The sequence below is a fragment of the Manacus vitellinus genome, unplaced genomic scaffold (genome assembly GCF_001715985.3).
Source record: "Manacus vitellinus isolate BGI_N305 unplaced genomic scaffold, ASM171598v3 scaffold_10_pilon, whole genome shotgun sequence".
In the NCBI taxonomy this organism is placed as follows: Eukaryota; Metazoa; Chordata; class Aves; order Passeriformes; family Pipridae; genus Manacus; species Manacus vitellinus.
In genome coordinates, this window is record NW_021938838.1 from 7477158 (window position 1) to 7494393 (window position 17236).

The 17236-nt window shown below is 50.2% G+C and overlaps 1 protein-coding gene across 1 annotated transcript in view; it reads right to left on the reverse strand.

Annotated features, from left to right (window-relative positions):
• Positions 1-2225: 2225 nt before the first annotated feature.
• SLC7A5 (solute carrier family 7 member 5) overlaps positions 2226-17236 on the reverse strand; it is a 37133-nt gene continuing 22122 nt past the window's right edge. The window contains 8 exon segments of the mRNA XM_018084065.3: positions 2226-8409; positions 10153-10330; positions 11230-11379; positions 11837-11933; positions 12546-12649; positions 13908-14031; positions 15495-15539; positions 16220-16325. Of these exon segments, the coding sequence (XP_017939554.2) occupies positions 8354-8409; positions 10153-10330; positions 11230-11379; positions 11837-11933; positions 12546-12649; positions 13908-14031; positions 15495-15539; positions 16220-16325 (860 nt within the window). The 3' untranslated portion in view covers positions 2226-8353.

Below are 17236 nucleotides of genomic sequence, written 5' to 3' on the forward strand. Positions count from 1 at the left end.
CTGAGTGTCTTCCAGAGGGCTGTTTTCTCTCTCCCATCACCTCCAGCCATCAGGACAAAGCTCAGCAGCCACAAGGCCGGAGCTGAGGACGTGTCTGGACAGCGCTGGGTCACATGTAGCTCCCATGCCATGAGTCCTTCCTGGGCAAATCCCACCATGAGGATCCCTCTGCCACCCTGGGCACCATTGATGAATCAATGTTCATTCTCTGGGATGAGTTTGCCCAGAGAAACTGTGGCTGCCCCATCCCTGGAAGTGTTCAAGGCCAGATTGGACGGGGCTTGGAGCAACCTGGTCTAGTTGGAATTAGATGAGCTTAAGGTCACTTCCAACCCAAACCATTCCATGATTCTATGATTCTGTGAAGGCACAGCTGCCACAGTGGCACCAAGGAAAGGTCAGCTGTGGGGCAACCATGGGCCAAAGGACCACGTCTCCAGCAGCCAACAATAGTGACCTTCAGGGAAGGCTCATATGAAACATGAGGTCTGATCCCTGCCCAGGTTTTCCCTGGACTCAAGTGTTCCTTGAGGCTGCACCAGGGCTCCTGCAGTCAATAACAAACCCTTTTATCTGGGCTTTTTGAACTTTAGTGCTCACATAAAAGTGGTCTCAGCAACATCCCCTGACACCAAGCGCATGATTAACGAGGCTGGGAGCAAACAACACTTCCTGGCTTTGTCTGGGTGTCTGAGGCCTCTCCCGCTTCCCACCCACAGCCCAGGCCTGGAGGGGTGGCTGGACCAGCCCAGTGCTCAGCAGGAACATGGAGCAGCATTACTGGTATTTTTCTTTTTCATTTGCACTCCCTTTTTGTTTCATGAGCCTGAAAATACCCATTCCCAAGCCTTTGCTACCCTGCCCATCTCCTTTTCCAGATCCTGTGTGCTGGACTGGCCTGAGCCTGGAGAAGATCAACAGGCAAAGCTCTGCAGACATCTCCCTCCATTAGTAACTACTTTTACATGTTCCCTCTGTCCCAAACAATTTTTACAGATATAATTCCCTTTTTCAAACCACACAGGAGGCTCAGTGAGTCCTGAGCCTGCTGAAAACCCAAGGATGGAGATACTGAGGTTTTATATTTAATTTGCCAGAGTTTATTCTCTCCCCTGCTTTCCTTCTTTGGCCACAACTGTCACTTTTGGAATGATATCTTTTAAATCACTGATGGCACGGGCTATTCCACGCTGGCTTGTGGAGATGTTTTTCTTGGATTACTCTAATTCTTTCACTAAGAGCCTCTAATCCCATCTGGGAGAGCCTCTGAAGAGCCTCTGGGAGAGCCCTGTCACACACGGGGTTCTTGTAACTCCATTCTCATTTCCTCATCTCCACCTTCCTCCTTTTGTAAATAAATATTTAGTTAAATGCTACTGTGGTCTCAGGGTTTGGTTTTATGAGGTGGCTGGGCTTGAGCAGATTCTCTCTTCCGGTGTTACTTCCCAAAACAGCCACAACACTCGGGAGTAAATCAAGAATTGCCTTTTTCTCATGAATTCTCTCCTTGTTCAAGACATTGGTTGACTGTGGCACCTAAATTCAGTATGAAATTTGTGTGTAACATCTACTCAGCCCATTTGGGCATCACTTGCTTTATTCCTGTTTTTTTTCCATGGCCTTTCTAAGCTCCATTAGGATTCCCTGCCCATTTCTTCCCCTTGGGATGTGTGTGTGCCAACAGAGCATCCTGGGCACCACCCTCTCCTTCAGGAAGGAAAACCTCTGAGCTCTGCCATGTGCACACCCAAAATCAGCTCTTCTGCCAACCCACCTCTGTGAGCCTGAGCATCCCTGCCCTGGTCCTTTCCCACTGGAATATTCTCCTCTTCAGTGTGGAGGGACATGGGAAGGAGGGATTGCAGCAGAGGATCACTTTCCTCTTATGAAACTTGATACTTGCCTGCTGCTGGACATGAATTCTGCTACAGCAGCAGCTCCAGCATAAAACCATGGAGATACACCCTGGGAACTGGGACATCCATCCTCTGCTCCCACCTCATGCCCAAGGCCCACCCACTTTCCCACTCCCTTGGTTTTAACACAGGCAAAACCAGAAGAGTTGTCTAGAATTTCAAAAAGGAGGATGGTGATGGAGGCCTGGATGCTGCCATGCTCCTAAATCCATCTACAAGAGGAATACCTGGAAACCCAGGGCTCAGGTGCTGATGGATGGGGGATAAACAAGGCAACCTTATGTAAAATAAAAGTTTTAGAGGCAAAGACCAGCAACAAGAGAGTTGTAATTCAGCTTTCTTTGTTAAAAAAACAAAACAAAACAACCCAAAACATAGAACAACCCAAACATTCAACAGATTTGTTAAACCACAGACATAAAAGAATCAAGAAATACTACAAAAAATACATTGCAAGAGACATCTTGTTTTACAAGGCCATTGGATTCAGGAACTACTGGCTGACCAGTGGAATAGCTGTGTTGCCAGGAACACAAACATTGGGAATAAACAGCGCTTACTGGAGAAGTTTTAAGACTAAAAGATATTTACCCCTTAAAATAAATAGAATTGTCATCTACAGCAACATTTAAATTAGTAAAATAGTTTTTTTAAAGCAACCAAATATAACAAAATTGTCAATCAGATCTAGTTTTTTTTCTTGTGTGTGTTAAGCTCTTTTGTGTGTGTGTGTTTTAAAAAAAAACAACAACAAAAGTACAAAGAAAAATATCTCTGAAAAGTCAGATTCTTCACCAGGAGTGAATGTCACCCTTTGTTCTGTGGGTCGGAGCGAGGTCTGGGAGCCACTCTGAATCCTCCCTTTGGAAGGGTTTAGGTGGGACACAGATCTCTCCCTGCCCCCTGAACAAATAAGGATGTTTTTCCCTCCGTGTGATGTCAATCCCAGTGCAGGGGCTGCAGCCCCACGTCCTCCTGGATGTGGGAGATCCCCTGGGCTGAGCTGGACGTCACCCCATGGGAATAACTCAGGTGTAGCTATAAAGTCTCTTTTAGGCAGTTTAGAAATTAATTCAGTGTTTAAAAAAATACTTTTATTTCTCTCATTAACACTTCAACAGCTGGAGGAAGCAACACCCCTTCTCACGTGAGGAACAGGGAGGGGGCAAAGCAAAGAAATAATCCTCTGGATATCGGATCCTTAGGGGATGGCCGACCCTGAGCCACGTTTCCTACCACCACATCTCATATTATCTGCACCAAACTGGGAGCTCCTGGTGCCACCAAGCCCAGCAGCATCACACACCTGCCCCACCCAGCTCCCAGTTACAGTTCGGAGCGTGAAAACTGGGAAGAAACTCCTCAAGAACAGGCAAACCCAGCATAAGCCTGGAATTCCTCAAGAAGCCACCTGAAAAGGAAACCCCCTGAGCATCCCTCAATGCTGAGGTCTCCTGGGATGCCCTGGCACAGAGGAGGGAGCAGATTCCCATCACTGCAGGGATCTCCCTGGTCGGCAGCCAAGCCCTGGCTCCGGCTGTGCCGGCCCATCCCGCAGCCGGAGATGCTCCAGGGCCGGCACAAGGCGACCATTCAGCGTGTGGGCTGTGCCCGGGTCGTGGCACAGACCTCATGGCACAGCCCCGGCACCAGCCCCGGAGGAACCGGAGCCATCTGCCCACTGGGCTGCCCTTTCCCAAGCTCCAGGAGGGAGCTTCATTCCAGCCCTTTCCCAGTCACCCTCCCTCCCCTTGGATTCATTAGAAATGGAGTTGCACAATGGGTGGATGGAAAAGCTGCCATCCCACAGGAACAGCCCCAACCAGCCAGAGTGTTGTGTAATGACAATATTTGGCAGTTTCCTTATTAATTTTTTTTTTTAAATTTTTATTTTATATTAAAGCCCAAGGACACTGTCACCTCGGCTGAAGGCACAGGTACCTTCCCAGACTGAGTGGAAACTTTCCCTGGGATTCCCCACAGCCAGACTGGGACCCTGCCACTCTGAACATCTCTCCATGGCTGGGAAGTCACAGCTACAGGGAAAAGCTCTGTTCCAACACTGCTTCTCCTCGAGGGCTCCGCTCAGACTCACCACGGAGGAACCCTCGGAGGAGCCCAATGCCTGAGCCACCCCTGGGACAGGCCTTGGAGAACAACAAAGCCACTTCTCAGGAGTTTCAATCCAGTTGAAGGGTCTTTAAAGTTTGTTCAACTGTGCCAGAGTCCCTTTGAACTCCTGAGCCACAGAGGGAGCCACTGAAAACAAAAGTGTGTTTACCAGAACATGGTGTCTGAGGTGGAAAACACTGCAAATTCTGCAGGAAGTTGGAAAAAAAAAATCATAAAATAATCCACCCAGGATGACATAAGTCCCCCTGATTTTTGGCTGGGAGCATTTTGCAGGGCTGAGCAGGGCTGGGTCCCCTCCTGGTCGGAAGAAGGTTTCTCATTTAGAAAGAGGAACCCAACGGGCACGGAAGTGCCTGGCCATCAGCTCCTGCTCTGTTTAGCAATCCCTGCAGGATGCTATTCCATGAACACTCCAAACAACTGCCTGCCTGGGAGGCTAAATCCTTAAAAACAAGTTAAGAGCAGTAATTGAAGGGGGGGTTGGTACAAGGACCACGGGATCACTGCAGAGCAGCCACGGCCCCGTGGTCCGACTTGATGATCTTAAAGGTCCTTTCCAACCTGAATGATTCCCTGATTCCATGGACACAACGGCTCCAGCTGTACCTGCAGGACACTCATATGAAATAGGTTCATGTGGAACCTCATTCAGGTCCCTGTGGTTGCAGTGCCCTTTGTGGGAAGGGTTTATGTCCCTCAGTGCATCACAGCTGTGACCGATCACGGGCTCCAAAGAGAAGCCAACAGAGAAACAACACAAAAATCCCACATCCAGTGCTGGGAATGCCAAGGAATTTTCTGTGAAGTCTCTGTTGCTCCCCTCGCCCTCCCTGACACACATCTCATTCCATGTTTGAGGAAAATAAGCAGCAAGGAGGTCTTTCACAAGGAGTTCTCCCCTTTCCATACCAAAATCCAACTGACCAGGGCAAGTCGAGGGCAGCAGATGCTGCTGTTGCTGATCAAAGGGATGAGCTGTCACTCTGGACAGCAGATGCTGTTGGAAGCAGTTTCTCCCACTGGAGAATCTACTTTATTGTGTTTTCTTTAGCAAATGAAATTCAGTTTTACCCCCTCGCTCATTATCTCCCAAACCTCCGGGAAAAAAATAACCCAACCTCTTCCAGCCACGTCACCAAGCTCTGGTGGAGGGGAACTATGGGGGTCAATGAATCCAGAAAGAAATAAATCAGGCATTTTAAACTTTGAGATGTGACCCGTGGCTGACCAAATTCAACATTTTTTTGTCATTTTGTCCTGGTACCTGGTTCAGTTTTCCCTAAACCTCTATTGCCAAGGAGATGCTGGCAGGATCACTGTGAACATATGGATCAATGCCAGAGCCTGTAGGTTAGTACATGAGAAAGATCTTCAGCAGCAAGGGAAAAATAATGAAAATTCATAAAAAGCAAAGCAAGCAAGTTAAGGAATTCATTAAGATCAGGTAATTAATTAAAAAATATTTCTTAGTGTGATGTTTCCTCTTTAAAACCAGCATGAAACATTCACCAGGAGGAGATCGTGTAGTGATGGTCATCACTGCTCAAAGATGTGTCCAAACCAAGCACTCTCCCCCCCTTTGGGAGGTCTGGACCCATTTCTGAGCTCTTGGATGGGACCTTGGTGCCAACTGACATTGGGCTGAGGTGGCTGAGAGTTTGAATCCCTTTGCTTTGCATCCCAAGTAACTCTGCCGGGAAGTTCATCACCAGGAGCCCCTACACTGAACCCAGGCCCTGCAGAAGCTGCCCTGACACCACCACAGATAAAAACGTGCAGAGCAAGTGGGAGGTGACAGACTGAGGTCCTCTCTCCATGAAACAGGTCCAGCAGGAGCGGTGACTTCCCATCACCACCCTGCCAAAACATCTCAGCCTTCAGCCGGAAGAGATGCCAAAAAGTTCAGGTTTTACAATTTACCACCTTATTTATGCAAACACCCCTCCACAGGCACCAGATCCAAGGTGCTCCAGTTCATTGCACGTTAGGTCCCTGCACAGCCAGGCACTGGCCAAAGACTTTGGGTTCTGCCCTGGAGATCCACACAAACCAGCTGCAAGTCCCCACGATTCAGCTCAGCTCCAGGAGAGCTCAGCACCTCATGCAGGTGAAGCAGCACCTGAGCTGGTTTGGGGATCTCCACACTGTCCTGGGAGCTGGTTTGGGGATCTCCACACTGTCACCTGAGCTGGTTTGAGAATCTCCACACTGAGCTGCCATGGAATAAACAACTTGACAGCCAAGGTTCTCCACATGCTGATTGTCTCACCTATTCCTGCTGCACCCGAAGCAAGAGCTGGTTGGCAAAGCGATAGCACAGAGCTCATGTGGGCATGGCCACACACCTGGACAGGAGCTGCACCTGCCCTGACACCCCCCAGCGCTAAAGAGCTTCAAAGGACAAAGTGTGAGCGAGTACCATGGTGTCCTTAATGCCTCTCCACCCAAAATAACCCCACGCTACGAGGAGAATCCAGCAGAAAGCTCTCGGAGGATCCCGGCTTCCCGACGGCCGAGCTTATAAAAACACTGAGGAGAAAAAGGAGTTCAACGAGCCACTTGCACAAAGCACGAGCACAAAGATCTGCAACAGAGAGCAAAGCAGCTCAATGTGGGGAGAAGATGCTTCTGAATTTCAACTGATACCAGAGAGCAGAGGCACAATGAGCAAAGTGTTCAAGAACTGCAGCTTTGCTGAAAAGGCGACGCTTTTGACCAAATAAAGCAACGTGTTCCTAAGAGGACAGTTGGACTAATTGGGAACTAGAGGGATTTTGGGTGTGCTCAGGGGATGGGATTGCACCACCCACAACAGCCAAAGAGGATTTCACATGCAGATCAGGGTTTGTGCTCAAGGATCACTCCCAGAATGGGAGGGTGGTGGAGGGATCTCACCAAGCCAAACCTGATGCACAAAGGAGGCCCAGGCCCCAGGCCAGGCTCCTCGGAGCAAAACACACCATCTACCATCATTACTCCAAGGATGCCAAGGCCCTGGCACAGGCTGTCCAGGGAAACTGTGGCTACCTTATCCCTGGAAATGTCCAAGGCCAGGTTGGACAGGCTTGGAGCAACCTGATCTAGTGGAAGGTGTCCCTGCCCATGGCAGGAGGTGGAACAAGATGAGCTTTAAGGTCCCTCCCAACCCATGATCTACAGCAGCCCGAGGTGAAAGCCAGGCTCCAGCCACCTGCCCTTTCTACACCCCAGACCCGGTTGGTCCCATCTCTGTGGCACATTCCAGAAGAGACAGAGTGTGACAGAGGGCACAGCACCAGGAAACGCACGGACAGACCCCAGGGAACATGCCAAGGGCACCCCACCCCTTACTTCTCCTTGTAGATGGTTCAGAGGCAAACACAGATCACACCAAGGGCAATGAGCAGGGCCATGTGGAGAGAACAATATTGCTCATCCCATGCTGGATGAAAGCCTGTCCACAGAAAAGCATGGAATGAGCAAGCCAAGGACTTGGCCTTCTGCTCTTTGCAGTTCCCTGGGTTTATCTGCAGGAACTCTACCCTCGGGCCTGCACCTGCCCCAGTGCTCCTTCACAGGGCCATGGGATGGGCATTCTGGTGAAGAGCATCCTGGAGAACTGGCTCAACAGCAGGGGATTAGATCTGGGAGTTAAAATCCAGGTGCTGGCAGGGGAGTGCTCTGTCAGGAACACGGTGACAGGCAGACAAGGCCTCCCCATGTAATTTCTCTGACACTAATTCTGCTCTGCCTTGTCTCACCTCAGCCACTGCCAGTGGACAGAGCCCAGAGTGTCCAGCAGCATGTTTTGGTGTGAGTTTGTGTGTGTGTGAGCCAACACCAGCCCACCTTTGTTTCCCAACCACCCCCCTTGGCCAGGAAAGGCAGGTGGGGCAGGCTCAGGCCCACCCTGGATCTGTGACAGCCCCAGGCACGTCTGAACACCCAAGCCAGGTTCCTGAGCAGATCCATCCTCATCTGGGGCATCCCAGCCCCAAACCAGATGAGCCCACCCAGAACCAAGTACAGCCCTCGGTGTCCCACACACACAGATGCTGATGGGACAGGCAGGACCCCTCTGGAATTGCCCTTTGGAATTTCTCCTCCTGGCTCATGTCCATACCAAGAACTCATCGCAGGGTCACCCATGTGCCAGGGGAAGGTGGGGCTGGAGGAGACAAGGCAGAGCTGGGATGTGGTGTCAGCAGGAAGCGGCTCCCACGGGGCTTCAGGGCCTGGGATCTGGGTGCGAGGGAGCAGATTCTTGTGTTGTCCTAAAATAAAATTGTGCGTTTCCTCGAGCTGAGTGTCTCTGCTTTTCCTGCCTAGGATTCCTGAGGAACCACTTCCATCAGCTTCTGGCACAGGACTGTCGCGGAGACTGGGGAGGAAAGCAAAGGAAAGGTCAGGGATCACACGCAGGGGCCCAACATAAATCTTGGTCTGGGCTCATGAGAGAAGGTCTGACCCATTTGCCTTCCAATTTAAGGCTTGAAATAACCCACAGGATACTTCCCACTCATTCCTAGAATTCCAACATGTAACAGAGGGAGCTCTGGTCTTGCAGCAAGGATGCTCCAGGAGAGGCTCTGGCACTCTGGACACCAGTTTCTACTTGCACAGTGATATGGTAACTCATTTTGGATGGCGTAAGAGTGAGCAGCCAAAACTGAGTCAGGAACAGGCATGGAAAATCCAAGTTGAAGCTTTTACTTCCAAGTTTGTAATCCATGTGAGCCCATGGCCTCTTGGAAGGACAAACCCACCTAAATCCACCTGTCCTGCCCACAGGGCAGAGGCCACTGCCTGGCCCAGGGCAGGTGGGAGTAAAGGGACCATTTCAGGTGCAGGTTTGCCCAGGAAAAGGTGTTAAACTGAAGGAACTTTACTTTTCCACCCATTAGTGTTGGTGGCCGATATCCAAACACTCCTCTGCTCCCTGCTGCTCCTGTGTTTGGAGATCACAACATACTCCTGCCTGGTAAAACTAACTCTAAATACAACCAGGTCAGACTCAAATCAGTTGGAGGTGCTCAAATTATCTGCAGTATATCAATAAATACGGGTTTAAAGGTCATATGTTTCTAACTGGATGTTTGCAGGATTATCATTCTCTGTTCCCAGAATATTTTCTATATTTTCTTTACAAGCCTCTGGTGGAGAAAAACAATGAATATGGTAATTTGCCACCCAGGCACTGCAAAAATGGTTTTTCCAGGAACTGAGCCTAATACTCAGGATAAAAGGTGAGTGTGGGAGAGGGAAACAGAAACAGGGAAAAAAAGAATAAGGAGTGCTGAGCACTGCTCTGAAAGCCTTTTTCTTTCTCATAAAACACCCAGCTAAGGCTGGGCACTTCTCCTTGTCTGCTTTTCTAGGTCAGCCCGTTGTAGGAGAGCCGGGAGGCAGCTGGTGGAGTTCAGTTACTTGGACAACATGGATTGACTTTCTGGATTCAGTTGTTCAGGCAGAGGTTCCATGTGCCAAGCACAGTCTCTCCATCCCTAAACACACCGTGGGGCAGTGTCAGCTGTTGGAAAACCTTAGAGCAGATACCTTAAAAATAAACCTCCTAAGAGAACACGTCCAGGGGACTTTCCCCTCCCTCTGCTCTGCTGCCACAGTGTGATGCCAAGGAAAGCTGTGCCTGGATCTGAAATGTTAGCACTGGCTAAACCATGGATTGGGATTGATTGTGAATTTTCAGCAGTCAAACAGAGGCCAGCCGTGCTCAATTCCTCCTTTTCCCTTCCTACACCATTGTAAAGGCATTCTCTGCTGAGCAAAGGCTTGGCCCTGGGCTTTTCCAGGAGGAGGAGCAACGTGCTCAGGGAATTACACTCTGCTGAGTAATAACGACCTGTTTTCCAAGATAAAAAAACCCTAGCACATGGTATTTGTCCCAAACTTTGCAATTACTGAAAGTCAGGGTGCACTTTGGGTGCTTGATAGACATGGTAATCATCAGGTTAAAATTGTCATCATTAAAAAATGGATCAGAGCCAAGACTTTGGAACCTCCTCCACAGGAAGGAGAGCCAGTGCTCCCAGCTGTAGGAGGTAACTGGGAAACTGTTCTTTTTGGAGCAAGAACTGCATCCTTGCTCCTCACTGTGGGTACTTACAGATGCCTTGGAGAACCCACTTGGGCTTGTTTTGCCACCAGACCCCAAAGAAGTAAAAAGGGATCCCACTGAAGATGATGGCGAAGCCGATGGCACATTCCTTCGGCGTCTTCCAGAAGGAAACAGCGATGAGGAACAGGCAGGCCAGGATGAAGAAAATGGGCAGGCAGATGTTCACCTGAGCAGAGACCAAGCAACAGGTCAGGAGATGTGTCAGGGGAACAGGGCACACTTTCCAGGGAAGTTTATCCAGCTGTACAGCCCAGGGAGGGACAGAGTTCACATTCCACCAAGGCCAGGAGCCTTTCTCAGCACCTCTCTGGATCCCAGTTCCATATTTCCATGATGCCTTATACAAAGCACCTGTACCAACAGCCCCAGCTTCAGCAGCAGCCATAGCACAGGCCATGGCATCCTCAGGGCTGTTCCTCAGGGGATTCTGAGCAGGGCACCCACTAAGAAACCCAAAACCACTAAGGAAACACCCCACAAAGAGTCACTTTGGGAAGGCACCAGCACAGGCCTGGGAGTTTGTCTCTCTCTGGGTGTTGTTGCCTGGCAGAGACACAATTGTGCTGAGGGATGAGTGGGAAACATGCCCTGAAGGCCATCAGACACACCGGGGTGACACGATCTTGGCCTCCTCCCAGATAGGCCACAGAGCTGCCAAGCTGGCCAAGGACACAGGGAACAAAGCTCCCAGTGCAGGGGCTGCTTTAGCAGAGAACTATTTTAGGGGAAGTCCCTGATGGTACAGAGTGTTTCACTGAGAGCCACAGCCTGGGATCTGTCCTGGGGAGTGTGTTAGTCACGGAGAGCTTCCCGCTGTGTTATCCCACCACAACATCCCGTGTCCCTGACACCCTGAGCTCCTTCACTTTGTTGTCCCCACAGCCATGGCAGCTCTTTGTCCTTCTGCACCAACTCCCATTCAGCAGCAGGAACACCCCATTAGCTGAAACCCCACATCTTCCTGCAATCCCAGTCCCTCTCCCAGGCAGGAGGAGCAGCTGAGCCTTCCCAGGTGCTGAGAAGGGACTCAGGGAGGACCCACCTCCCATTTCCCACCATTCTCACCTTGATGGGCCTCTCCAGCTCTGGCTTCTTGTAACGCAGCCACATCATCCCAATGATGGCCAGAGCCACACACAGCCAGTTGAAGAAGCTGAAGAAGTTGATGACTGAGAAGATGTCATTGGAGAAGGCGTAGAGCAGGGTCATGACACACTGAACCCAGGGAAAAAGCCATTAGCAAAGGAAGGAGGCAAACCCATGTATGATACAACACTAAACAGGGATTTTAGAACTGCCTACCAGGAGAAGGATCATGTTCATTAGTTTTTACTTTTTTAAGCCATTTTCAATTGGTGCCTGGAATGATTGCATAGAATCATGGAATGCTTTGGGTTGGAAGGACCTTAAAGCCCATCTCATTCCACTCCCCTGCCATGGGCAAAGACACCTTCCACTAGATCAGGTTGTTCCAAGCCCCGTCCAGCCTGGCCTTGGACACTTCCAGGGATGAGGAGAATTCAAACCAGAAGTGGTCTATGAGGATATGATGAGAAGGGTCATTCTCCTGTAGGTGGATGCAGGAATGGCTGTGACTGGAGGTGGGAGCCCCCCTCCAACCCCTCTGATGGGATCCCACCCCCACCCCTTCCTGCCCAGCCCCGGGTGTTACCGTGAACACGAGGGATGGCAAAGGAGTGAGGAGCCTGGGGTGGATCATGGACAGGATTGAAGGCAAGTGTCCCTCTCGGGATCCCACGAAGAACAGCCTGGAGGGGGACACAGAGCAGTTACACCCCTGCAGCCCCAGCTGGGCCTTGTCTGCAGCACAAAACAGGGACAGCCCGAGCTCAGCCCAGACCGAGGCAGCAGGACTGAAATACCAATCCCTGACTTAGAAGGGAGGCTGGAGATGGACAAAGAATGCAGGAAAGATGTATTTATCTCCATTCCAGAGACAGCCATTAAGTGACTTTCCTAAGACAACCCAGGAGATGTGTCAGAGCCAGAACCATCTCAGTCCCTGTCCTGACCCGTCCTTTCTCTCCTTCCTGGAGGGATTCTCGGCCCTGAAGTTTCACAACTTTCTGCTTTCCATTAAAGCCACTTTCTCATCATTACTGAGCCTGTGTCTGTTTCTGTTTTGTTGACTTCAACAGCACTTTGCCTGAGGAACAGAAGATTAAGACCACTGGAAGGTTTCCTTTAATCTGGGTATGGTTTTAAAGGCTGACTTTTTTTCCCCCTGCATTCCCCACATGGTCTCCAGACCCTTCAGACTTTGTGTCTGCCCACAGCCACTCTCTGGGGGACAACTCCAAAAGAAGAGGAACTAAGCACAGCTTGTAAACAAAACCCACAGGATTGAGCAACAAACCTACCGGGAAGAAGTGAAGAGAGATCCATTGACCGACCCAAAGCACGACAGGCCAACAAAGACAGGGATGATCCAGGACATGACACCAAGGTGGTAGTTCCCAAAATCCTAAATGGGGGACAACAAGAGACATTTCATACCCAGAATGTGCAAAAGAACTCACAGCTGCCTGCAAAGGCTTAATCTTTGCAGAAATCTGAGCAAAGGACACGGCTTAGTGCTGAAGCTGTTACAGAGTTTTCCATATTGCCATTTGCTGCTCCTCTTTCCTGCAAAAGCATATTGTGGAACTGCTAAACTAAAGCAGCAGCCAGCCCTTCCCTCGGGGTCAGGACACACCATTTATCAGAACAGCTATCGGGAAGTTCAAGATCAAACGGAAACTGAGGAGCCTCAAACACGGAGCTGCTGCCAAGTGCTGAGTCAGGACCTGGGACACAGCCCTGGGGACACGGAGTGTCCTGGAGCTGCAGTTTTTTGTCACAGACTGACCCTGTGCTTCTCCACTGTGGTTTTACTCCAATTTATATTGATTTCCAGCCTTTGCTGTGATATTGATTTGCAGCCTTGCAAAGGCTCGTGGCTGCAGCAATGGACACAACTACAGCAACATCCCTGGAAGTGTCCAAGGCCAGGTTGGATGGGGCTTGGAGCAACCTGGTTTAGTGGAAGGTGTCCCTGCCCATGGCAGGGAGTTGGAACATGATGATCTTTCAGGCCCCTTCCAGCTCAAACCTTGTATTATTCAATGCAACACAGGCTGCACCTCCAAAACCTCGGCACCACATCACTGTAGGCTGGAGCAGGGGCTTGGTGCCAACCCAAAGGATGGAGCACTGTCACCTGAGTGGCCCAAACCAGCTCATCCTGGGCTGGGAGATTCCCTTTGAAGCCTTGAACAATCCTGGTCACGCTGTTTGCAAGGTCTGCTCCTTCCTGAAGCAACCAGGATTTCTGACCGCCGTGGCATTTTAATTAATAGAAGTATTATTTATCTCTCTCAATTAAAACAAGGAAGATACAGAGAGAAAACAATCTAGTTCAGTAATGACTGAATGACCTTTCCCCATGAATATTATGCTCTGGTAACTGATGAGAAGTCACAAGGCCAGCAGCCACCTTCCCTATTTGGGAACTAAGTGCAGCACTAACTGCTGCCCACCCTCGCTGTCTGCCATTAATCCCACTTGGTATCACACTGTTCTCCCCAGCTCCCATCACAGCTGCTCTTTATCTCCTGTTAAACATCAGGTTTTTTGTAAGCAGCCATAACCAGCCTGGAATAAAGCAGGAGATGTGAGCAGAGATTGCAAGTGTGATTTAACCTGCCCTGGAAAACAGTCCTGTCAGAGCAGCCCCATCTTACCACGGCCACGGCCTCGGACGTCAGCATCTCATTTGTGGACAGCGTGGTGAAATAGGCCAGGTTGGTCAGCACATAGACCAGAGTGACCACGGGCAGGGAGATGATGATGGCCAGGGGCAGGTTCCTAGGAAAAAACATACACTATCATGGAGAAGTTCAGAGGAGGGAGCTGCTGATCCCAGGGATGCCACCCTCCTGTGCTCGCTCAAGGTTTGCTTGAGCCCTTCTGCTCTTTGGCTCCTGAGCATGTCAGGTTTCCCAGCCACACTCTGCTCCCAGGGCAGAGGAGATGCCCATATGGGAATGAGCTGCCCAGGGAAGTGGTGGAATCCCTGGAGGTGTTCAAGAAACATGTGGGTGTGGCACTTGAGTTCATGGTTTAGTGGTGCTGCGTTGACAGTTGGACTTGGTGATCTTAAAGGTCTTTTCCAACCTTAACAACTCCACGATTCTCTGAACAGCCTGATGGAGAGTGAAGGATTATGGCAAGAGGGACTTTTTCCATGGAAAGGCTCTGGCTGCCTGAGCAGGAATCCAAGATCACTGCAATGGCAATTAATTAAAAACACCCAGTGGCACTGAGTGGATTCTCTCCTGGGCAAAAGAGATTCACTTGTGCTGCTGGGTTTCCTGTGGGAGATGGGAAGCTCAGGGACCCAGCGGGCAGTTTTTAGCCTCTAACTCTGTGCAGATGGATGGGCTGAGGAAACTCAAGGAAAATGAGTCCAGACACAGCCTGAGTGAGTCTGTAAACTGGCTGTGTTGGTACAAATTTGCCTTTCCAAACAGTTTAACTTCATTTGCAAATGGAAACTGAAAAAGAAAACCCTGCTTGGTGCCACGTCTAATTGGTCCAGCGGAGCTCAAAGCCACAGGAGGAGAGTCAAATCCCATGACTGCATTCAGCAGACATGCAAAGAATTGCAAAATACAACCCCCCTTTTTCTAACTGTTTCTGAAGAAAAGGGAGTATCAAATCCTTCCCAGCACGAACGAATCACCACCAGGGTCAGCCAGGAACGGGCTCTTTGCACAACTGACCCCGAGACTCAGATCCCAGTGGCTTGCAGGGACCATCCCATGAGCAAAAGGGATTTATCAGCATTGTCCTGCTTTGCTGTGGCCCATCCTGAGCTCGCCAGGCCCCCGAGTAACCCCAAAAGGCACGAGCAGCACAGGAAGCAGCTGTTGCTCAACAGGATGGGAAGAGCACGGGACAAACGCATGGACAGCAGCACAAACCCTCTACTGGGAGTTTATACAAGGCACTAATAAAGCCCTGAGTGCTTCTCCCTTGCCCATAACTCACAGAGGTGTCACGCCAAGGAAGCAGGGCTTTCCAGCAGCACTGATATTAGTGGGACAGGAGAGCAGCGTAAACAACAGCCCTTCTCCTGCAGAGATTATAATTCTGCTTCTCTGATTCCAGGGAGGAAAAAGGCCATTAATTTATCTTGTTTTCTATTTCCCCAGATAAAGACCTTGGCTTCTAGGCTGATCAGCAACCCCTGTTACACACACGAGGAAGAGGCTTCCCCAAAATATAGGTCCTTCTCCCAGGGATGTCATCCCAGGACACACACCCACCTGTAGGGATTTATCATCTCTTCTGTCACAAAATTCAAGTAATTCCTGGAATTTAAAAAGAACAGGGGTTCATTCTGGTTAGTCCATGGAACATATAAAGCCCTGCAGTTTAACTCATCTGCACGGGGATTTCAGGAGGGGCACAGAGATGGCTGTGGGAACACTTGGGATGGCTGGTGCCTAATTCCAAGACCTACAGTACTAAACCTGCAAGGAGCAAGCCAGGGAGAGCTGAGAGCCTCTTCCAGTGCCTAAAGTGGCTCCAAGAGAACTGGAGAGGGACTTTGGACAAGGGCCTGGAGTGACAGGACAAGGTGGAATTGCTTCCCAGTGCCAGAGGGCAGGGTTAGATGGGATATTGGGAAGAAATCATTCCTTATGAGGTGATGAGGCCCTGGCACAGGTTGCCCAGAGAAGCTGTGGCTGCCCCATCCCTGGAAGTGTCCAAGGTCAGGCTGGATGGGGCTTGGAGCAAGCTGGGATAGTGGAACATATCCCTGCCCATGGCAGGGGGATGGAACAAGATGATCTTTAAGGTCCCTTCCAACCCAAACCATTCCATGATTCCATGATAAGGAGGCTGCAACTGGCCTGTTTTCACAGCAGACTGAGCAGCTCCTCGTGATTGCAGGTGCTCAAAGGAGCCCTCCAGGAGCTTCAGTTTGGTATTGAAATTGGTGTTGGGATTCAGTTCCCAAAGAAAAGAGAGAGAGGGAGCATCTTACCATCCTCCATAGGCAAAGAGGCCACTGTACAAAGCCAACACGATGTTCCCAACATCGACCTTCGTGCCCTCGAAGGAGTGCTCAGGAGTCAGGTTTGACACATCACCTGCAGGACACAGGAAAGGATCAAGGATGGGCTGTGAACCCCAAGGGCCTCTGGGGGGGTTGAAACAGAGAAACCTGGAGGGAAAAGCTGCTCTTAGGATTAATTATCTTAATTATCATTCTGATGCATTTCAGGTTATGCTGAGAGCACGTGCCCATCTTTCTTTTGGGCTGATTCCTCCAGTCTTACAGTGCTTAATTCATCTGGATTGATAACGAGCCCCAAAATTATGTGCCTCAAGCAACTGGCCATGAGTGACTCCTCCAAACTTTCTCACACTGCAACGTGCCATCTCCGAGGTGATCTCCCAGATACCTTCTCCCTGGGAAGAAAACATTCTGGGGACCTTCCTGCTGGAAGATGCTTTGCAAACACAGATGTTGTCACGATGTCCTCTCAACTGAAGGCTGCTGGTGTTCGATAAAGCCCCAGGATTTCCTCCACTTCCACCAGCCACCCAATAAAGCAGAAACCCAGGATTTCCTCTGGTCCTACCAGCCACCTGACAAAGCAGAGGGCTGTGGCAATCCCTTTGATTGGGGGAAGTCACCTTCTTTAGGGCCCCACGATGAAAAGTTCCTGTTATGGATCTGCCTTTGAAAGGAACAGCCAGAAATAGACCCCTCGATTGTCCCTCTGGTCCCAACTGCCCCAGAGCAGCCCAGGGTTTATTTATTTTGCTTTCAAATGCTCTGCAGTTGTTTTGTTCCCTGCCTTTTGATGTGGGGCCTGGGTGTAGGGCCGGGATGGTAAAGCCACATTCCCAGACCTGCCACTCCCCTCGGTGCGGAGGGAAGAGGGAGCGTGGTGGGATCCAGGGGCACCTTTGCATCCAGGAGCCCTGTGGAAGCCCATGTGATTCCTCTTAGGGCATAGATCTTTACTAATCACCCCAGCAACTGCATCACATG